This window comes from Mytilus edulis, chromosome 10 (assembly GCF_963676685.1).
Source record: "Mytilus edulis chromosome 10, xbMytEdul2.2, whole genome shotgun sequence".
Classification (NCBI taxonomy): domain Eukaryota; kingdom Metazoa; phylum Mollusca; class Bivalvia; order Mytilida; family Mytilidae; genus Mytilus; species Mytilus edulis.
The window spans coordinates 7,647,813-7,671,622 of record NC_092353.1 but is presented as its reverse complement, the minus strand read 5'-3'; the positions used below and the strand labels follow the sequence as shown (position 1 = coordinate 7,671,622).

Below are 23,810 nucleotides of genomic sequence, written 5' to 3'. Positions count from 1 at the left end.
GGAAGATCAAGTTCCTCAAAAACTGTTTCCGGAGTATCACTCGTTCCAACATTCACTTCGGGCGGTTTAGACATAAGTTTTTTAAAATGTTCCTCGAATTGGTCCAATGAAATGTTATTTTTAACGCGCTTTTTACGTTTTTTAAAATTCTTATAGAAACGTTTCGGATTTTTCTTCCTTAGTGACGACAGCATATTTCCTCGTTGGTTCTTATAATGTCTTTTAAGTCTTGTTTCGCAGCACTTATACTTTTGCTTTGAAAGGTTAAAGTTAATTCTGTTTTCATCCGAGCGGTATTTGTTAAAACTGTCTAATGCATTTTGATATTGTATGTATAATGTTTTGCATTCATCGGTAAACCAAGGCTTGTCCGCATTAGATTTATGAACTTTATCGCCATTTTCACAAAATTCACACTGTTCTTTGTATGTTACTTCAGATTTCGTATACTGTTCATATATATCAGTTAAAAGATTATAAAGTCTTTCTACACACGTATCTATATCGCTGTTTTCGTCAAAATTTACCAGTAGATCATCAAACTTTTGTGTGTTGAGTATCAATTTACTTCTGATATCATCTTCTGACCCTTCATTCCAGTTAAATATATTGAACTTAGTTTTATTACAATGACATTGACCGTAAGACTGATTATTACCCTTAAGGTACAATTCAACTACTATTGGAGCATGACATGAATACATATTAAATGGTTCAACATAAAAAGATTTTAAACATTTAAACATTTCACTTTGTGTAAACAATAAAAAATCAATAACGCTACTACCGTTTTTATTATTAAATGTTAATTTCCCACTATCTGTTCCAAATCTGCCGTTACATATACGTAGACCGGACGACTGGCATAACTGCAATATACGCTGACCAAAACTATTTGGAGGTTTAATGTCTTCAGATTTTCTATTACAAATATAACTATCATTTACATAGTCAATAAAAGAAATACTGTTAATCAGTTCTTTATCCAATGTATCATTAACTATATTGTCCGCTTTTAGACCTACTCGTCCATTCAAGTCGCCTATCACAGCCACAGTTCCTAATGTACTATAATGTTCAATATTTTCTTGCAGTATATCGAAAACATCTATATCATATTTACGGTAAAATACATTTTTATCAGGCGGCATATAAATAGCACAAATATACAAATCTAAACCATTTAAACATACATTTTTGTCAATTTTTAACCAGATCATACTATCTGCACAACAATTCAATAAAGTAGTATAGGGAGTTAACCATTTCTTATAAAAAATAACTACACCTCCTCCTTTACATTTTTCTCTATACACAAATTCTTTTTCGTAGCCTTTCATTTCAAATTCATCGGGACATTTAAGCCAGCATTCATTTAGACACAATATATCATATTTATTTACTAAATTCAAGAAATTTCTATCTGACAATTTCCGGATCAACCCTTTTGATATGTTCCAAGAGCAAATTTTCAAGGAACCACTATTTTTAGCACAATCATTCTCCGCTACCTCCTATTCCTTCCATAGCTCACCATTAACATACAATTTGTCTCCAGCAATATAAGCTTTTTTGTTTTTTTTTCCTTTCTTTGAGCATGATGGGTACCAGTTTTTTCCGTCTTTCTAGAACCTCTTTGGGATACTGTGGGCTTATACCATAATTGGTGTTTTTTAAACGGTTTGAGACACTGCGGATCATTTCACGATCCTCGAATTTTCTAAATTTCACCACAATTGGTCTTGGTTTGGCTGCTCCATCTTTCCTTTTTCCTAAGCGATACGCTTTTTCCAAGGTTATCTTGTCTTTTGCGTTTTCTATTTTCAGTTGGTTTTCACAGAATTCCAAAATTTTGTTTACACAGTTTTCATTATATGTTGATCCCGTTGCACCCCCCTTTTCTCCCGTTGCACCCCCCTTAGCTCCTTCATTGTTTTCACTAGCTTCCTCAAGTTCAAAGAATACTAAATTTTGCTTTAGATTTTGGGATTCAATATCCACTAGTTTATCACGAACCTCTTTGTTTTCATTTTTCGTCAATTCTACACCAGAGTTAATAGTGTCTACTTTTAATTTCAAACCTTTTAGATCGTCGTGTGCATTTGACAGAAATTGTGCACTTTGTTCTAATGTGCTAATGCGCTTTTTACAGTCTATAATTTCGTTATCCATAGAACCACATTTTGTTTCCATTTTGTTTAATCGGGACTCTATTTTGTCAAGTGTTGTTAATTTTGTTTCTATATTGGCCATTGAGCATGATGGGTACCAGTTTTTTCCGTCTTTCTAGAACCTCTTTGGGATACTGTGGGCTTATACCATAATTGGTGTTTTTTAAACGGTTTGAGACACTGCGGATCATTTCACGATCCTCGAATTTTCTAAATTTCACCACAATTGGTCTTGGTTTGGCTGCTCCATCTTTCCTTTTTCCTAAGCGATACGCTTTTTCCAAGGTTATCTTGTCTTTTGCGTTTTCTATTTTCAGTTGGTTTTCACAGAATTCCAAAATTTTGTTTACACAGTTTTCATTATATGTTGATCCCGTTGCACCCCCCTTTTCTCCCGTTGCACCCCCTTAGCTCCTTCATTGTTTTCACTAGCTTCCTCAAGTTCAAAGAATACTAAATTTTGCTTTAGATTTTGGGATTCAATATCCACTAGTTTATCACGAACCTCTTTGTTTTCATTTTTCGTCAATTCTACACCAGAGTTAATAGTGTCTACTTTTAATTTCAAACCTTTTAGATCGTCGTGTGCATTTGACAGAAATTGTGCACTTTGTTCTAATGTGCTAATGCGCTTTTTACAGTCTATAATTTCGTTATCCATAGAACCACATTTTGTTTCCATTTTGTTTAATCGGGACTCTATTTTGTCAAGTGTTGTTAATTTTGTTTCTATATTGGCCATCCTTTGACACATTTCTTGAAGTGTACGTTCTATCCCCTGTATTGGGCGGGGGCGTTACGTTAGCTAAAGGTGGTGGAGGGTACTGTTGATATGTTTGGAAAGGTTGGTATCCTATCGGTGAACTAGCCATTGGGCCGGTGTATTGTTGATTGGAATTATTCATCGGAAAGTTTTGATTGAAACTACTACTTGAGTTGTTTTCATTTGAACACAAATAAGACTGTGTATTGTTATTTACCTTCGTACATTTTCTTTTATCGAGGAAACTCGTCTGGTCTGATGACGAAGAATCATTCACAGATTTTTTAGAATTTCGTTGTGGACGTTTCCTCTTTCCTCCTCTAGGATTCCCAGAATAGTTTCCTCCTCTAGGCTTTCCTCTAGGCATCCCAGAGTAGTTTTATCACTAACAAACACATTTTATTCAGGTTTACAGTCTTTAGTTTGCAATAAATCCCATATAACAATAAAAAATTTCACAATTCAAATTTTCCTGCCATTTTCACTGACGCATGCGCATTTATCATTTACTATTTCGTGCGCTAAGATACTACTTGCATGCAATACGTGAAAGCTTATTTTCGTTTTTGTTATCTAAATTCAGGACACGGAAGAAAGAGCTTCACATATGACTTTCAAGCACGGTCATCATTTCTAACGGTATTCTGACCTCGAGTTGTTTCTCTTTTTTGAGTACTGTCCTATTATAAACTTTGACCTTTTCGAAAAGCTAAGGATTGTCTTCCCAAGGAATAGATTCCTTAACTTTGTAATGTATTTAGCTTTTTAACTTTTTCATTCGAGCGTCATTGGTGCTTTTTTTGTATCTACTGAACTCGTGTCTGGCGTACATCATTTTAATTCTGGTATCTTTTTATATCTACATACCTTTTTATATAAATTGGTTATTTTGAAAGTGTGTACAGGTGTTCATAAACTTCTGAATTAAGAAATTCTAAGAAAACTAAGTTTCCCTGTAGAATGTTTGAATTGATTTAAGTAAAATCAGGAAATCCTTAGAATTTGAGATGTTTTATGAGACCAAAATGAGTCTCTTCAAAAGAGGTCCCAATCAATTGCATGCCACAGGTTTCACCACATAGAACATCTACCATGAGTAAAGACAGCTTCAAATAAGAGTTGAGAATATAAACTAAAGGCATTCATGTAGGAAACAAAATATAAAAATATGATAGATAAAATAAATGCATCCAGAATTCCACATTATAAAGCAAACTGAATAGGTTTGTGCAATTTGCATAAATCATCCGGTTAGTAGAAATTAGGATTTGCCAAAGGGTTATAATCGGAAAAATTATGTACATTCCCAAGTAATAAATAAAATAGTCGAGCTTTAAAATAACTATTCAAATAGAAGCTGTAAATATATACTTTCAACTGGCTTCGTATATTCACAGTCAATTATTTCAATTCAAAAGCAAACACAAATTCAGCAACAATCTTTTGGAGACCCGGCAGTCAGCGGTCTTAGGTTCATGTATTGCTTTTCTTTTTTTTTAAAGAAAGCAACTTGTCTGTTAATTAAGCTGTGTGCTGTCTGATTTTCTATGTAATAGCCAGACAAATTATGCTTGTTTAATTTTAAGTATTTCAAAACAAACGTACAATGTATAGATAGTTTTACTTTAATTTAGTATTGACTTCCAATATTATTGAATTTACATCTTGTAATGTTATCTAAAGTTGTGCCGATCTATTATTGTGTATTTGCATGTATATTGCATTCTTTGTTCATGTATTGCTGTATATGATTTATAATTTTAATATTCGACAAAAACGTTGTTTTTAATTTGTTTGTAAATGTACCGAATCTAAATAAAAATATATTTCGTCAGCGTTTACTCAGTGATATTTATACGTCTAATATAATCATTGGTTTAAACAATAATGCTACATGTTATAAAAAAGTAAAACCACAAAAGTACTGAACTCCGGGGAAAATTCAAAACGGAAAGTCCCTAATCAAACGCAAAATCAAATGATAAAATACATCAAACGAATGGACAACAACTATCATATTCCTGACTTGGTACAGGCATTTTCAGATGTAGAAAATGGTGGATTGAACCTGGTTGTATAGCGCTAAACCTCTCACTTGTGCAACAGACGTAGCAATTTCCATTATATTGAAAATGACAGTTGCTAGTTTTTATGTTCTGTATTATAGAAGACAAATTTCGCCAGTAGATATAAGACCATCTTCGCTAGCCAAGGGTTACGATCCACTCCCGCTCGTGAAGAGAGCGGGAGGGATCGTAACCCTTGGCTAGCGAAGATGATATAAGACGAAAATGCTTCATATCACACCTAAAATAATTTCGTCGAAAAAAGTTAACGATGAACGACACAGATAAAAAATAATGACTTCAAATCACAATAATCTCAAGGAATTGACGAGACAAAAATTTAAATCAAGCGTTTCGCAATAACGAACCAACCAGTCAAAGCCAATCAATGATTTAGAAATGCATTAATCAAAGCAAGTTAATTAAGAATTCTTTAAATACTTTCAGTGCCTGTAAATATATGCAAGTACTACATGTAATACCTATATGTTGGTCCCAGATTTATATTAATTTAGCTTGATATATTATATTCACAACTGACAAAACACATTTCTTAAAAAAAAATGTTAAATTGGTACGGGATGTAAAATGTTTCGTGTTGGAAACATGTGAATTTCATTAACGTGAAAACAATGTGAATTATCTCGGAATTTTAACTCGAAGCAGATGCAGTGGCCTCAAAATGAACAATGTTCTACGTCTAAGAAAAGAAAGTGGACCAGGTTATCGTCTTTAACATTACTGCCATGGATGACAGATACATATTTGTTCCCATTTTTTGAACTATACATAATCAAATCGTGTCACATTAATTCTGTCGTCGACCGTTTGATGATAATGTAGAATAAATATTTTGACCTATATACTGTGGCATTTTTCTACGACCAACATATGGGATATATTATTATGTCATTTGTCATGTTGTGAATATGTTTTAGTTGCTATAGCATATATATGGTTTTTGCAATACAGTATTCATTCATTCAATATGGAAAGATGGTTATTTGTCGACTTTTGTCTGTATTTAAAAAAAAAAGTTGTTCAATAGATCCAAAAATCTCTTGGGTAATACAGAAGTACATAAATGCATGTTTCAAAATAACTTGTTCCAAATTGTGAAATTATTTCTATTTCTATATAGCAACATTTTATCAGCGAATGCATTTGAAGTTAATATCTCCTAGGTAATACGATATTTTAGTTTTTTTTTCGATATAATGATTGCTTTGATAGAAAGTTGCTGCTCACAAGGAAACTATTACCCCAAGTGTTCCAAGTGGTGAAGGTGGAATCATGGTTATGGAAGATCTATTTTAAATATAACGACTGATATACAACTTTCGTTATCACATTCTCGTACTTCTCTTCCTCGATACCTATCAAAATGTACTTATCATTGAGTTTTATACTTACATGAGCAAAACAACGGATGCCACACGTGAAGATAGAACGGCTTACTCTTCCTGAGCACACAACATTGGCCCACGTTTGTGGTGTGGTTCGTGTTTGCAAGTCCTTAGTTTATTATGTTTGTGGTCTGTTTCTCTTTTTTTGTTAGTTTATTTATGATTGTTGAGTTTGAATGTCCATCTTTCGCCTCTGTTTTATTTATCTCCAATGAATCTATTATGAAGAAATGACATCTTTGCTAACTTAATGCTAGATCATTCAATCATATAGAAAAAAGTATTTTCAAATATCATTTCAATAAATGGCCTGCTAGGTTTCTGGTGATACCTTTCTAAATAATTAACACCCATCCGATAAATCTCGTTAACTTTTAGAAAAATTTTCTTTGAAAAAAAGCCTGTAAAAAAGTAAAACCACTGTGTTCGAATCTTTTTTTTCTTTTTTTCAAACCGTCGCAAAGTGATAACGTTTGTTTATAAAATTTCTTATTTTTTTAATTTGATGATGGTATATGTTTTGTTTTGAATTTTACATTTGTAAGAGATACATACAGTACCGCCCGGTTCCTTATCCCGTCCTCAATAACGTTAGTATATAGCATATCAGTGGTGTAGTTAGTACTTGTTAATACACAATACATGTATATATAATAATTCAGAAAATAATAACATACTACCGATTAGAAAAAAAAGATAAAATGATATATTATAAATTTTAATTTTAGATAAATTAATTTGTTCTGCAACAAATTATGGAATTTGTCACCTTTGCCATTCTTTATTTATCATCATTTTATAATTTTCCATATATATATAATTAACATAATTAACATGCATATGACCCATTTTAAAAAATCAATCGTTAATTGTTATTGGAGATTAACATGTGTCTCGTATTAGATAAATGTGAATTTCTCGAACGTGAGAACAATGTGAAGTATCATGACACGACTCAGTAGACATGAAAGTGGTCAAGGTCAAGGCTATTGTCATAATTGTCTTAGATAAAAGACACAAGATTGTTCCCATTTGTAAGATTATGTTAGATCGTGTCTGTTTGATGACAAGAGAAGGTAGACATATATATATGGACGATTTAAAATATTTCCATTGTATATGGTCAATCGTCAAAATGATTTTCTCCGGAGGAAGAAAGAAGAATTATTCATAAACATTCTCAACCCGGGATTAAATGATAAATGATATTCTAATTTTAACGTAACATTTCAAAGTCTTAAAATGACATTAGTAGTCTCCCTTGTATTTGTTAACGTCATACTATTGTTAACGTCAATCAATTGTTTTATTTATATGCAAGTCACATTACCTGAAGATCTGCGGAAGCAGTGAAAGTACTAGTAAAAAAGTGATGCATTGAAACCGTTATTATCTTTTAATAATTTTCTTATATATATATATATATATATATAACTCGTCTAAACATCAACCCAACAATGTTAGATCTGTAAATTTGCTTTCGCAAATTTTTGGTTCTTCCCTCGCCGGGATTCGAACCCATGCTACTGTGATATCGGGACACCAAATCGCCTGCACTGCAGCCGTCCCGCTAGACCACACGACCACCTGGGCTATATAGCGGGGTATTGATCTACGACCAACATACCGAACAAATTGATAATTAAAGTTGGTCATTTGTCGATTAAATCTGTATTGTGAAGGCCTTTTTTACAAGATATCGGATAGATCTCTCAGCCAAAATGGAACTACTGAAATTGAAGTTTATATCAAATTGACCCGTTTTACTTGTATTCAAAAGTGAAAAATTTTCTTGTATACTTACAAAAGAGGGACGAAAGATACCAAAGGGACAGTCAAACTCATAAATCTAAAACAAACTGACAACGCCATGGCTAAAAATGAAAATGACACAAAAAACAGCACACATGACACAACATAGAAAACTAAAGAATAAACAACACGAACCCCACAAGTATGCCAGAGCATTCCTATCATTAAATCAAAATCCAAATTAACCAAATAATATAAGTATAATTGTTATTATAGAACATGATTTCAATAAAAGGGCTGCTACCTCAATAATATAAACTACCCCATATAAATATGATGTTCTTTATATGTATAAATGCATGCTTATATTGATTAAGAAAAAATTCACACACCTTATTATACACGAAATACCTCGGCGCTATAGCATTCGGGTATATATCCAAAAGGACAAAACAACATAAAACAAACATTGCCGAATGATGCATGATAATGAGTTCGATGTTAGTTGAAACCTTGCAGAAGTCGAAAATGTACACCTTACAATCATAACAACAACACTGGATTGTTTTTTCGGCGTTTTGTCATCCATTGTCTTTTATTATTGCCGTACTGTTATTTCTTTTCATTTTCTGAAAATATTTATACTTTGAAATGCTTAAACCTATTGAGGATGTTGACCTATCTAGCTTTTCTCAATACCAATAACAAATATTAATTATCATATAATTGAAGAATAATTTGAACGTCTTCGTAGCATCAGATCTTTCACGATCCTTTTCACGATCTTCAAAAATGCGGTACGTCATCTTTCACGATCCGAAAAATCAATTTTGTGTAAATAGTTCTTTATTTACCAAGTTTCAGATTATATTTATACAAAATAACTATGAGAACCATTTGATTAATTCAAATAGAATGCCCTTACTCGGATAAAAGTAGTTTATCTAGTCGAATTTGTGAAAAAATCGTGTTTGTTTACATTTTTTATGTCATTGAAATGTCGAGAAGCAATCTGCCTTTTGTTGTTTTGTAAAAACTATGTACTTTTGAAATTGGATATTCTTACATACTGATCATAATGTTAAACCATTTTGACAGACAGTTTTATTTTGTCGTAAATTTGTCTGTGTAATTAATTAAATTAGAATATTTACTGATCTTTTATATGTCCTCTCGATTAAATGTCTTTCACGATCCGTTACCAGAACTTTCACGATCGTCTCTCAATACTTGACCGCCGTTAGATATTCTTTCACGATCATTTCTCTCGATAAACCGAATGACACCCGTGTTAAATGGGCATTTAAAAAGTCAGAATGCGAATATATATGTTCAAACTCTTTTAGGTCATTTTTTAGTAGCAATAAACAAAAAAGCTATGTCAATTGGACATGCTTTGATACTATATCTGCCCTTGAATTTTTACTAGATAACATTTTTGTTCGCTTTGGTGATTCCGTATATCGTCAGGTTATCCGAATTCAAATGAGGACTAACTGTGCACTACTTATTGCGGACCTGTTTTTGTATTGCTATGAGTTACAATTTATGACAAAAATCAGCAAAGACCCCTCGAAACAACATCTGATACACAAATTTCATAATACTTTTAGATATTTCGATGATATTTTAGCTCTCAATAATGACGACTTCAGTATGTATACTAAAGAAATTTATCCTGTTGATCTTACTTTAAATAAATCTAATACTAACAATGACCACTGCCCTTTCCTCGATCTTGATATATATATATATCATTAACGGAAAGCTTAATACTAAAATTTATGATAAAAGAGATGATTTCTCATTTCCTATCGTTAATTATCCATTTTTAGATGGTGACGTTCCCTTGTCACCATCTTACAGTGTTTATATATCTCAACTTGTACGATTCGCTCGTGTATGTAACAATGTTTTAGATTTTAACAAGAGAAATTTATGCATTACTGAAAACTTATTACACCAAGGTTTTCGATATCACAAACTAGTCAAAATATTTACAAAACTTTTATCATCGGTATAAGGACATCATTCGTAAATAAAGATCAACATGCAGACTTCTTATACGTTCAGGTATTTCACACCCAATATTTTATGAAAATATTCTTTATAAAGCACACCAATGTCAGTATTCACCTCAGAAGCTAACACAACCTTTAAATAGACTTATTAAGAAAGGATATAGTTACGATACTGTTCATTAAAGGTCTTTAAAGATTGCATATTTTGGCGTTGATATAGATTCACTTATAGGGTCTTTGCATCGGAACTAAACACATTTATTATTAATAAACCAGTTGTTTGCATGACACGGGTTATGTTCTTCTCATATATGTTATGATGGTATGATACTAAACCCCTCACGGGGAGGATTGTGCCTGACATTCATATGGTGAAGACATAATTTTTCAATCAGTTTAATTGAGGTCCGGAGCTGAGTAGTCTGATGTTATTTATGTATTATTGTCATTTTGTTTATTTTCCTTGGTTACATCTTCTGACATCAGACTCGGACTTCTCTTGAACTGAATTTTAATGTGTGTATTGTTATGCGTTTACTTTTCTGCATTGGCTAGAGGTATAGGGGAAGGGTTGAGATCTCACAAACATGTTTAATCCCGCCGCATTTTTGCGCCTGTCCCAAGTCAGGAGCCTCTGGCCTTTGTTAGTCTTGTATTATTTTAACTTTTAGTTTCTTGTGTACAATTTGGAGTTTAGTATGGTGTTCATTATCACTGAACCAGTATATATTTGTTTAGGGGCCATCTGAAGGACGCCTCCGGGTGCGAGAATTTCTCGTTGTATTGCAGACCTGTTGGTGACCTTCTGCTGTTGTCTGCTCTATGGTTGGGTTGTTGTCTCTTTGGCACATTCCCCATTTCCATTCTCAATTTTATTGGATGGAGAGTTATCTCATTGGCACTCATACTACATCTTCTTATATCTATTTGTACCAACAATTTATTAAACTTCATTGTTAAACAACACAACTATTACAAGTTATTGTTTTCACATTAGTCTTTGTATGTAAATACTGATGACATCCATCAGAAACAAGTGCGTTAGCTTTTGAGGAAAATATTCATATTGTAAAACTGTCAGGATTGAAAATGTCGAAAATTTTCAAAATTCCTTTTCTGATCAATTATTAATTTCACGTATAGAAAGTTGTTAATTATTCATTTCTGTAATAACTTTTTGTTTTACGTATTTTTTATTTTCACATATTAATTATCATCTATATTTTCCTGTTTGGTCTTTTATAGTTTAGATTATGGTATGGGGGGAATTTCTCATTGTTGAAAGTCTCACGGTTGTCTTTAATTGTTTACGTCAATTTCATTTGAAATTTGATGGACAGTTGATTTGGTGCATTGGCAATCATATTTTCATTTTTATAACAGTTACTGTAAATCAGCTAAGCAGGAAATACTTTACTTGAGTATGAGAATATTCACAATGGCAGCATATACAACTTAACTAATTATATAGAAACATCATCCTGAATTAAAATATATCGAATAATTTAGTAAATATTTGTCAACCTTTTGTACCTTATCGAAACGGACTTATTACAGAAAGTTTATTTCCATGTTATACTTATTTGAGTTCCTCTAAATTTTTTTTTGTTAAAATTGTTTTCAATTTATAGTATTTTTCTAAATAACGATATTGAATAAAAGAGAATCTACATTCAAACATAGAAGATACATGTACCAAGAGAGCAGTAAAAACTATAACCAAAAGATAATTAACAACAGACAAAACATGTAACACGACAACATTTAAGGAATGAAAAATGTAAAAAATCAGGCTTGAAACTATAGAAAAACACTGAATGAGCAAATCCAGGATATAACTAGGCACTAGGCAAATAGATATTTTCGACTAGATGACACTGCCATTTATCATAAACATGAACGATTATTAATTTGGTGTCTCCTATCAGCTTTTTATGATTAGTCTTCATCTGAAATGCTAAAGAAAAAAAGGTTTGAAGTCTTCAGGATCTGTATGACCATAGTTTCGGTACTGTGAGCCACGTGCTGTGAGCCTGTTATTGATAACTGCGAATAATCTGTGAATCAGTAATCTGAGCATTGTTTTATTTGTACATGTGCTTAAGTTGTCTATACAAGCTGTAATTAGATGTTTTGGTGCTTTTTTGTATGTTATGTTAATTAAATAGGTTCTATGGAACTTGAGCTTTTAAACTTTTTAAAGTATTTAAATTTAATATACTCAAACGTGTTAAACGTTTTTATGCCTGTGCATTGTACATAATAATAAATTTTCTATCCCCGTCCCTCCATAGAATTGCTGGTATTGATACCACATATATGTATCTTTAATGGTTTTCTCGTATTTTAAATTTTCTCTAGCAATGAGGATACAAAATGACTCAATAATACGCAAAATGTAAAAAAAAAACTGCTTGAAAATTCATTTAATAAAACTCCACAAAAAAATGCACCGTAAAATTCATATGAAAAATAACAGACTCCAGTATTTCTGCAAACATTTTTTCTTCAATAATTCAATTATTTCAACATCCCACTACTTTGCACACTGAAAATCTCTTGTATTTGTCCTGTACATGTATGCCCTACAAGAAAAATATAACTTTCCATATATGTCTTTCAATATCAGTAATGCAATAGACTTGCTGATTGCTAGATAATAGTAACAGCGATTTATGTACTATGTTTTCAGAAAAGATATCTTTAGCTAATTATAAAAAATAATTATATTTATATGACGCAAAAACATTTCTCCTTAAGGTGGTAACAAACCCCTTGACCAAAATTAATTTGGCTCGTTTATTAATCATAACATTTTGACTAGATGTTTACTTTCACCTTTTTACAAAAATATAAAAAAATTAAATAACTTGAATCACACACCTGATTTAAACGTTCAGCTGAATATGACCTACCGAATTAGACTATTTACCGGATTTGTAATCAACATCTAGAAATTGACAATGAGGGTCGGTTGAAAACAAAACTTTACGACAAAAGAGATGATTTCAGCTTTCCAATTGTGAACTTTCCATTTCTAAGTAGCAACATTCCAGCAGCACCTGCATACGGGGTATATATCTCCCAATTGATACGATATTCCCGTGCTTGCATTTCCTATCATGATTTTCTTGATAGAGGTTTGCTGCTCACAAGGAAGCTATTAAACCAAGAGTTCCAAATGGTAAAGTTGAAATCATCCCTTCGTAAATTTTACGGACGCCATCACGAGTTGGTTGACCGTTATGGAATAACCGTTTCACAAATGATATCGGATATGTTCCTTACGTCGTAACTACAATCCCCTTCCCTTTCATGAATATGACCTACCGAATTAGACTATTTACCGGATTTGTAATCACTTAAGCAACACGACGGGTGCCACATGTGGAGCAGGATCTGCTTACCCTTCCGGAGCACCTGAGATCACCCCTAGTTTTTGGTGGGGTTCGTGTTGTTTATTCTTTAGTTTTCTATGTTGTGTCGTGTGTACTATTGTTTTTCTGTTTGTCTTTTTTATTTTTAGCCATGGCGTTGTCAGTTTGTTTTAGATTTATGAGTTTGACTGTCCCTTTGGTATCTTTCGTCCCTCTTTTACAGAGTTATCTCTGTAGTGTTATGAAGCAGCTGAAGCATGTTAAGGAGGCTCTCGAGTATAAATCTTTTTTTTTTTAAATACAGGATTTCGCTACATTTGTCTATAAATAAACTTTATCATATACTTAATAGAAAAATAAAATATTTAAATGGGGGTAACCGTTCATTTTAGCTCACAATATGCCTTCAAAGAAGTACAAATTTTTGTGAAGGTACTTTTTTCTGTTGAACTATTCGGAGAAATAGAGGTTATATCGAAATAAAAAAAGAAATAAATTACAGAAATCGCTTAAATATTACAATAATTGATTTTAAGTACACCTTAATCGAAAAAAATAATAACAAATAAACAAATATAGGTCACCGATGAGTTTAAAAAGATATTTCAATTTTAATGCAAAAATATGACATTGTTTTTGCATCGAAGGGAGATAATTTGGAGCCTTTTCAATAATATAAACATTTTAAAAGTCATCTGGGGCTAAAACTTATTGATTTTTTTATTTGATTTGTGAACCATATGATAAAGTAAAAACTAATAGAGTAATTAAAAGTTTAATCCTGGTGAAAACGCAGATCAAACGTATTAGTTTATAGTGTATTAATGTACGTTTGTTGATTGAGTTAAGCCTGCCAATTGATATTTTATCGTGTGTTTTTCTATGTTGTGATGTTATGCTATTGTTTCAGAAAAAGGGAGAAGGTTTGGATCCTTTAAAACGTTTAATCCCGCTGCAAACGTTTGAACCTGTCCTAAGTCAGGAATCTGATGTACAGTAGTTGTCGTTTGTTTATGTAATTCACTAGTATACGTGTTTCTCGTTTCTCGTTTTTTATTTTATAAATATTAGACCGTTGGTTTTCCCGTTTGAATGGTTTTTCACTTGCAATTTTGGGGCCCTTATAGCTTGTTGTTCGGTTTGAGCCAAGGCTCCATGTTGAAGGCCGTACATTGACCTATAATGATTTACTTTTGGCACTCACACCACATCTTCCTATATCTATAGACCGTTGGTTTTCACGTTTGAATGGTTTTACACTAGTAATTTTTGGGTGCTTTATAGCTTGTTGTTCGTTGTGAGCCAAGCCTCCGTGTTGAAGGCCGTAAATTGACCTATAATGGTTTACTTTTATAAATTGTTATTTGGATGGGGAGTTGTCTCATTGGCACTCATACCATATCTTCCTATGTCTAATAGATAAAATTTGCACTGAAAAAAGCATGTTTAATTTTTTTTTTACCCTCGATCATCCTTTAACATTTAGAAATTTTTAAATGAAAAAACAAAAAACAAAAAACAAACCCAACAATCGAATTCGAATATTCTGTTTAAAAAAATCTGTTGGACAAGCATGACCGCAGTTGGTTAACTTGTTAGCCTTTGGTTGTCAAATATTTGGTTTTGAGCGTTTATGTTGACTACATTTTACATCCGGAAGAGCCTTTCGAACATATAAATTTTATATGCGGAAACATTTATTCACTTAAGCAGACTATAATTTATCAACTTACTTTTTTATAAGACTCTTGAAGGATTTGGTTTAACTTTAATAGGGGTTGTTGCTGTTTATCCGTTCTTGTGTATTCGTCGAGAAATATGTTTTTCATAGGTCTGTTATTAGTCTGAAATAGAAATTAGAAATGCGAAATCCAACAAATTATATATTCAAAATGAAAAATCCCCACCCCAAATACAAACAAACAAAAGGTGTTCCTTCTGTTCCTTTTGATAATCGTTAAGTCATCTTTTAGTACTTATTACAGAGACTATCATTGGACAGGTTCTTCTTATACATTGTAATCATAATTGTTCACCAAAACACCATTAATAAAAAAAACCTTTATATTCTATTTGGTCAGATAGAGACTTCATATGGTTACAGGTATCATAACTCATTATATTCCAAATGATATATGCTTCAAAACTGCTTTCATCTTCAATTATAAGTATGATAATGGGAAGCTTTCTCTCTGCAATTTTGATACTCCAAATTCAGATTTTATTAAAGAAGTTTTTAAAGAGAAAAGAAACTCAGATTCATTTGCACGAGTAAATTCTTTACAACAGAAATTTGTTCATTACGTTTAATCTCTATAATTGTAGACAACTGATTTGTGTATCATATTTTTTAATAACCTAATTGATTTGATAAAACAAATCTAATTTAGAGAAGTATGTGTTGAAAACTTTATTGTCAATAATTGTTTGTTCATATTTATACGTGTTTTGTATATATAACCACTGTCAACGTTTCCATAACGGAGAAAAAATGTAAGTCTTCTAGCGGTTCACTGTCTTTATCACTCCATTTAATCTTTTTGACATTACTAAGGTAAAAAATATCTATTTGTGTTTTTCTTTCTTCCATATTTGATTAACTATACATTGTGAAGTTTTATCATTGTCTGTCGAAGACAAAAACATGGATCAATTGTAAGGGAACAATTACAGTCAGGTATTTGTAGATATGAAAATCAAATCATATTATCCTTGAATTTTATACCCAGTATTTCAAAATGATGAACACAGGAAAAAAGAGTCATTCTAATGTCTTCCAAAGTTGAAGTTACTTAATAGTTACTCTTTATATACGTCATATCTTTAATACCGATGATTACTGTTATTTTCCTGTTTTCATAGCCATTTATTGTCTCGTTTTTCCTGAATATTCAGCACAATGTTTTGGTTTTCATAGCCATATATATTCTCGTTTTTCCTGAATATTCAGCACAATGTTTTGGTTTTCATGTCATGTTACACAAATTATATCTTACTACGTGAAGCTTGTTGTAAGACAGTTAACATGAAGGCAAACGAGGGACAAGCTTAACACTAATAAGTTTGACATAACCTAACAACATTATATATGTCGTCAAGAAATAATTTGCCTGGTAATTGATACTTGCTATTCTTGAGAACAACAAATCAAATCTGTGAATTTTCAGTCATTTTAGTTAAGTTCTATTGACGTTTCGTTTCGTTTTGTTTTAGTTGAGTATTCTTTTGGTAATGGTGTTTCCTGTAGATTCGTTTGCCACTTTTATTCCCTTATGATTATCATTGGATTTTAGTTTTGCATTTAGACTTGTTTCAATAAGTGTGAGAACATTTTGAGAATGGAAACATCTGTAATATCGTGTGTGTTATAATAACATTGTAGTTGTTGTGTTTTTATCTTTCGTCCTATTTCCTCTCCACTGCATCTTATTCGATATAACTTCAATCTTTTTATACGCTATGTATTTTCATATATTTTATCCATCATTGAGGAAACTATATTATAATAATGCGCATTTGTTGCAGAGCAGTTGGTACCGTAAATATTTTTACTACATCTTATCATATTTCTTAAATGTAATAATAATTTTCATAAATGAACTTAACATGATTTTTGTACATTTATTACGGATTCCATTAAACAAACACAAAAAAAAAATAAAAAAAAATTGAGAAACAATTTGTAATTTATATTTGGATGTTTATCAACAAGTCTGAATTCTTTTAAACAACTCATTATACCTCCCCATCCCGGTACTCAAAATGCATGTGTTAACATCAATATTCAGGCTATTATAAGGGTATAAAAATGAAAAATTTAAAACAAGACTGTAAATTCAGAAATTATTGCGTGCATTTATTATTGCGATTTTGTCATATAAAACTGAAGTGCGATTTTAAGTTTTACGATTTTGAGAATAATCCTGTTTTATTCATATACAATATTTCAAAATGCGAGTTTAAATAATTGCCACATTTTACGCATTAATAAAAAAAAAACTCACAAGAATTTATGATTTTGCAGTAAACTACTCACATCTAAATTGTAAGATTTTACAATTACAATACAGACAAGGTAAACAATGGTAAACACTCTTCTGTGGTCCATTTTCTTCGCTGGTGCTTGTATCCGTGTGAACGTGGTATTTCAGGCTTACCCTTTAAAAATTCTAGTATTGACAATATAAATGTTGAAGAAATCCCACGTTGATTATGAAAATGATTTGGCATATTTCAAATTAAAATCATTAATTTATCAGATTTGCATTAACCTTTTTTTTGTATCAATTTGTACTATTATTTTTGACCAAAACAATTTCCAATGTGTTTAGATATATCACATATTTATATCTATTGAGAATGAAATATAGTCTGTTTCGATATGTTTTAATTTGTTTAAGAGAGAGTAACTTGCAGGAAAGAGAAAGGATACAACACCAGTTCCAAACAAGAACTAAGTTTTGACGTAACAAAAAGTTAAGGTATATGTTCAGCTCAAATTCACAATGAAGACTATAGCAAATGGGGTTGTCAGGATTGCCATCAGAAAAAAACTCCCTACGGCTGCTATTTCATTTTGTGAATCTGAACAACCTGGGAACATGATATAAACTCAAAGGCATAATAAAGAAACTGAAATATTATCAGTTTATCAAATAATACAGAAAATAAAAAACATAACTAAAACTAATGTATTTTCTTCGATTTATTTCTTTTTATACATATGAATGCCTGTTTTAGCAGACAGACAAAATCTACTACAGGCTGGTCCACACAACGGCTTACCAATCTATTTTTTAGTGTTTTTTAACATATGAAATAAAAATTAAAAAATTATGACATGATTATAACTACATGTATAAAGGAATTTCTCATTTAAATTGGTTTAGATAAGGATTTCGGGGCCTTATATACACAGTCAAATTTTACTTACATCAATTTCACGTGAATTTATATTCATGTTAATCTTACGTAAAATTCACTTGATTTTCACCTCAAACGAACTTTTGCATGAAACTGACGTAAAATCAGTTCATGTGACACCTATATGAGTTTCACATGAAAATCACATCATTTTTTTTCGTATGAAATTCACGTGAATATGAAAAATAGAGATATACAAATAACCTCTAAATTTTCAAATTTAAATAAAATCATGAAAAATACCAAATGAATGTTTCTTATGTAAAATTTACATGCGATTCACATGAATTTAAATAACATAAGATTTACATGAAATTTTCATGTGAGTTTCAGGTATAAGCTCGTTTGAGGTGAATCTCATATTACATGTTTATCATGAATTTCACGTGAGATTCACAAGGGAATTTCAAGTGAGCAAAGTTTGCCTGTGTAGCTTTTGGAAATATGTCTCGTCAGCAAGGTATACCGCATATTAGATACTTCTCCAACGTTACGCAACTTTCAAACCCCTTGCCTTTGGAATATTGCTATTAAGTTTGCTGTTAATGTTGAAGCATTGATTTAATCTTGCTGTTATATTTTTATGAGTACAATGATATTTGAAGATACGTCAATTGGACAGTAACCCTACAAAATTATTAAAAATAAGAAAAAAAAAAAACAAAGGGGAAAATATGAATAAATCAAATTCTATTGATCTAGAAGAGCTGTTTGAAATATATTTCCTAAGAAAGAAGGTAAAATCGCGAAATGCAACCATTTTCAAAAAATAAACACATTCATTAATAGTTCTAGAGTGTTAATACGTGTATGTATATTCTATATTTGGAATATGATTTACAATCGTACAATGTCATGAAAATGTGTAATAATATGGTATTCTCTATGACGCGTTAAGATTTTCTCAGTATAAAAGATCATTTCAAGTCATTGGTAGTTAGATTTTAAATTCTTCTTACCTTTGAACATTAACATGAAGCTTCTTATTCTGTGCTTGGCTCTTTGTGTCGGTAAGTTATATCTTATTTTATAAGTTGATCAATTAGCGGTACATGCACCTACTATCAATTTTCACATGAGGTCAAAACTGCCAGAGTTTTCAATGTTTTTTTTTGTTTAATAAATTTTATAAAGATCTTTTAACATTGCCTTCATATTTTTGTATAATTATGTTAATTATGAATAATCATTTCATAACTTAATATTATTAAACTGATCTTACATAAATGTTTTTGTAGTTCGAGAGTCGCTGATGAGTCTTTTGTATGAGAAACGCGCGTTTGGCGCAAATACCAAATTTCAAGCCGGTATCTATGATGAGTTCATTAGTAACTGCGAGTAGTCTAAAATCTGTGCTTTGTGTCGTTTGCATTTTTGTAAATATATGTGTGTTTAGTATCCATCTGATGAGTTAAGACCTTTTTAAATGATTGAAGGAAAAAAGGAAAAAATATCTTATTTTAAAACAAATTTGATTCAAACTTTTATAGCAATTACCAAATTTATACCACTTTTAATTATTGAACACAATCACACTCTGCTGGAGTCTGCCTGAAATGTCATTTATTGTGGTAGCATGTGTGATGCCGTCGATTTTCTCTTTTGAGTTGTTTCATATTTTGACTTTTGTCATTTGACTTTTCTACGCTGTACACTAGTATTCCACATTCCAAACTGAAAGACAAATTGAAAGAGTTGGTATTGCTTTGCTTCGTAAAAAAGAATGGCCAACGTAGATACAAGTATCTTGTCTTAGGGAGGGATAAATCCTACTTTGTAAAGGATCACTCTGATTCGAACAAAAAATTCTCTGAAACTGATATTATCAAGATGCTTAATTTCTCGATTGACAACATATTTGTTACGTTCGGAGGACGTGTTTTTCAACAGACTGTCGGCATTCAAATGGGAACAAACTGCCCCTCTACTTGCCGACTTGTTTCTTTATTATTATGAGGCTGACTTCATGCAGGAACTTCTTAGGAAGAAAGATAAGAAGTTAGCAATATCCTTTAACTCTACTTTTCGCTATATAGATGATGTTCTTTCACTAAATAATTCAAAATTTGGTGACTATGTGGAACGCATCTATCCAATCGAGCTAGAGATAAAGGATACTACAAATACAGTTAAGTCGGCCTCATATCTTGACTTACATCTAGAAATAGACAATGAGGGTCAGTTGAAAACAAAACTTTACGACAAAAGAGATGATTTCAGCTTTCCAATTGTGAACTTTCCATTTCTAAGTAGCAACATTCCAGCAGCACCTGCATACGGGGTATATATCTCCCAATTGATACGATATTCCCGTGCTTGTATTTCCTATTATAATTTTCTTGATAGAGGGTTGCTGCTCACAAGCAAGCTTTTAAACCAAGAGTTCCAAATGGTGAAGTTAAAATCATCCCTTCGTAAATTTTACGGACGCCATCACGAGTTGGTTGACTGTTATGGAATAACCGTTTCACAAATGATATCGAATATGTTCCTTAAGTCGTAACTACAATCACCTTCCCTTTCATGAATGTGACTTACCGAATAAGACTATTTACCGGATTTGTTATCACATAAGCAACACGACGGGTGCCGCATGTGGAGCAGGATCTGCTTACCCTTCTGGAGCACCTGGGATCACCCCAAGTTTTTTGGTAAGGTTTGTGTTGTTTATTCTTTAGTTTTCTGTGTTGTGTCGTGTGTGCTGTTGTTTGTTTGTTTTTTTCATTTTTGGTCATGGCGTTGTCAGTTTGTTTTGGATTTGTGAGTTTGACTGTCCCTTTGGTGTCTTTTGTCCCTCTTTTGCAGTCAATATAACTCATCATAGATACCAGGACTAGATTTTGTATATACGCCAGACGCGCGTTTCGTCTACAAAAGACTCATAAACTTATACCGTAGATGTTTTTAGCATTGACTCATGTTCTCGGTAACATTCGTTTATAAAAGTTGTTGACTATTTGTAACTGCAATTGTAACATAATCCTTATATCTTCACTAATGTGTCATTTAAACTATTTGGAAGGCGTTCTCGTTCAGTATATAGTACTGACTCAGTGTTATTTCCATTTGAGAATATTCAAATTTTCTTTGAACGTTTCTATGAAGGTTAATGTAGAAACTAATTTTGACGCTAGAAATATGTAAATTATTTCCTTTAATACTTTAAACACAATTATATCGATGTTTTCTGATCTTATCCATTGATTCATTTAGAAGTACTTAGAAAGAAGGGAGTTTCTCGTTTAGGTAAATGGAGTTTTGACTTGGTTTTGATATGTTTGACATTTTGTTTTTTGTATTTAGACAATCACAATATATTAGCTTTTAATTGGTTGGATGCATTTCTAATGACCGTCATTCCAGTTAAGCGCCTTGGATGCCTTAATTTATTATGTGCTGTTTTTATATTTACAGTTGTTATGGGCGAACGGTGCCACCAGGCAAATGACTGCAGTGTAACACTGTGTTCTTCAGGCAGCAGCCTGGCTTGCATACATGATGAATGTACATGTACAACACAGTCTTGAAATGGTAAGATAAATTTAAATTATCTAAAACTCTTATACAGCCTTAATAAATATGGAAGTTATAATTTCATACATCTTTTTTTAGGTCTTTGAAAATAAACGATTGGTGAAATTTAAAAGTTTTTGTTTTGATTTTTTTATTTCCTGAATAGCTTCATTTTAAAATTTTAAACTTCGGTTCATTATTGTCCTTGTGAAGAAGAATAATAATCACATTATGACAAATGTATTCACTTATATGTAGCATAAGAAGATTATGTCAGGTAAACATTGCAATTGAAAACAGCTTCTTTAAAATCGAAAATGTTAAGCAGCTGTTTTCATAATAGTATTGTTATATAGTTTAGTTTTTTCAAGTACTACAGTTAAGAATCACGCAACTTATTATCAAATATAAAAGAAAAAACTTTCATTAGACATTAGACATAAACCAGGCAATTCTCTTATATCTTAATGTTAAAAGTATCACTTTTTCATCGCATATATACGATTTACAGAAACATTAAAGATAAAAAGGAGTGGTGAATTAAAACAAACCAAGACATATGTGTAAGAAGAAAGAAAAAACAATCCAATACAATTAAAGTATTATTTGTTTATCGTCAAGGGGCAAATTATTAGACTGCAACTGTAAACGGTTGAATGTTGAAAAGAACAATATTGTGTTGCCATTCAACAGACAACTCTCGTTCAAGTATACTAATATCAATTTAATGAATTATGTATTTAGACAAGTAACTGAAATGTGTTTGGGATAAGTATGACGTCTATTTTCGCTGAACGAGTAAAGAGTTTTTGGGGTCCAGCTGAAGCACGTCTCCGGGTGCATAATTTTCTCAAAGGTTGTTTTCCGTTGTTTGGTCGGGTTGTTTTCTATTTGACACATTCCCAATTCCCATTCTTAAAAATCCATACTTCATTATTAAAACATTATGTATTCAGTTGTTTAAAAACACATGCTCTACATTGTATAATATTCAATTATAAATACAAAATTGGCCAATAATCGGACAAAAATCAGTAAATTCATCAATGCTGATACACAGATCAAGTTTACATCATTCATTTATTAAAGTTTTAAGTGAATAACGATTTTTGTTTTCGTTTATTTGATCTTTTCTAACTTATTTATAGTTTTGTTTAGTAATTTTGTAATTACTTTACACACAAAGTCGAAAACAACCTATATTTATACATGTATTTATGATCTTTGTTCAATTTTAGCATGCACCACAGCTCAAGATTGCCACCAGCATTGCCATAACAGAGATGGCCACTGTGTTGACGGAAGTTGCCACTGTAGACAGGGTTAAACATTAAAAGTTTAAAATTATAAAAGTTTTTTTTACAGTTTTTTTTATAATTATTTTTACAGAAACTGTAACAGATTGACATATCCAACGAATAAATTTTCAAAATGCAGAATCTCTGCATAACAGATAGTATTTTCAACAAATATTGCAATGCATTTGTTTTTATATCAAATTTATCATATTTGCCAGTGTTATTTAAATCTGCTAATTTACAAATTAAATAATGAGAACGTTTTCCAATCAGCACTGATTTTCTGAATTCATTATAGAAAAGCTGTTCAACAGAATTATGAGGAAGGACGACTGTAACGGACCTCATCACGAATTAGTTGATCAATGTGTCGATGTCTGAACTGACTATTGGCATGTTTTCGTAGTCTAAGATAATTATTTACCAGTCAGGTCGTCATGATGTTAAAATACTATGAAATTATAAAAAGGTGATTAGCCTACATAGGAAGGTCATATTCAAGAAAAAGAGGACATGTGTG

At 31.6% G+C, this 23,810-nt stretch overlaps 1 protein-coding gene and 2 long non-coding RNA genes across 3 annotated transcripts; 1 reads left to right on the top strand and 2 right to left on the bottom strand.

Annotated features, from left to right (window-relative positions):
• Nucleotides 1–1,536: 1,536 nt before the first annotated feature.
• On the bottom strand, nucleotides 1,537–2,253 carry LOC139492561 (uncharacterized). The gene has a single exon (XM_071280713.1). It carries the CDS (start codon nucleotides 2,251–2,253, stop codon nucleotides 1,537–1,539), a length of 717 nt encoding a protein of 238 aa, XP_071136814.1.
• A 10,336-nt stretch (nucleotides 2,254–12,589) lies between these two features.
• Nucleotides 12,590–17,709, bottom strand: LOC139493280 (uncharacterized). Its single transcript, XR_011656965.1, has 3 exons — nucleotides 17,593–17,709; nucleotides 15,290–15,400; nucleotides 12,590–12,764 (listed from the first exon to the last, which is right to left on the bottom strand). It is a non-coding gene; the product is annotated as an uncharacterized lncRNA (long non-coding RNA).
• Nucleotides 17,710–19,390: 1,681 nt separating this feature from the next.
• On the top strand, nucleotides 19,391–23,353 carry LOC139493278 (uncharacterized). The gene is made up of 3 exons (XR_011656963.1): nucleotides 19,391–19,489; nucleotides 21,894–22,010; nucleotides 23,231–23,353. It is a non-coding gene; the product is annotated as an uncharacterized lncRNA (long non-coding RNA).
• Nucleotides 23,354–23,810: the final 457 nt, after the last annotated feature.

Coding starts and splice junctions, on each gene's coding strand:
- LOC139492561 (XM_071280713.1), bottom strand. CDS start 2,253: ATGGCCAATATAGAAACAAAATTAACAACACTTGACAAAATAGAGTCC.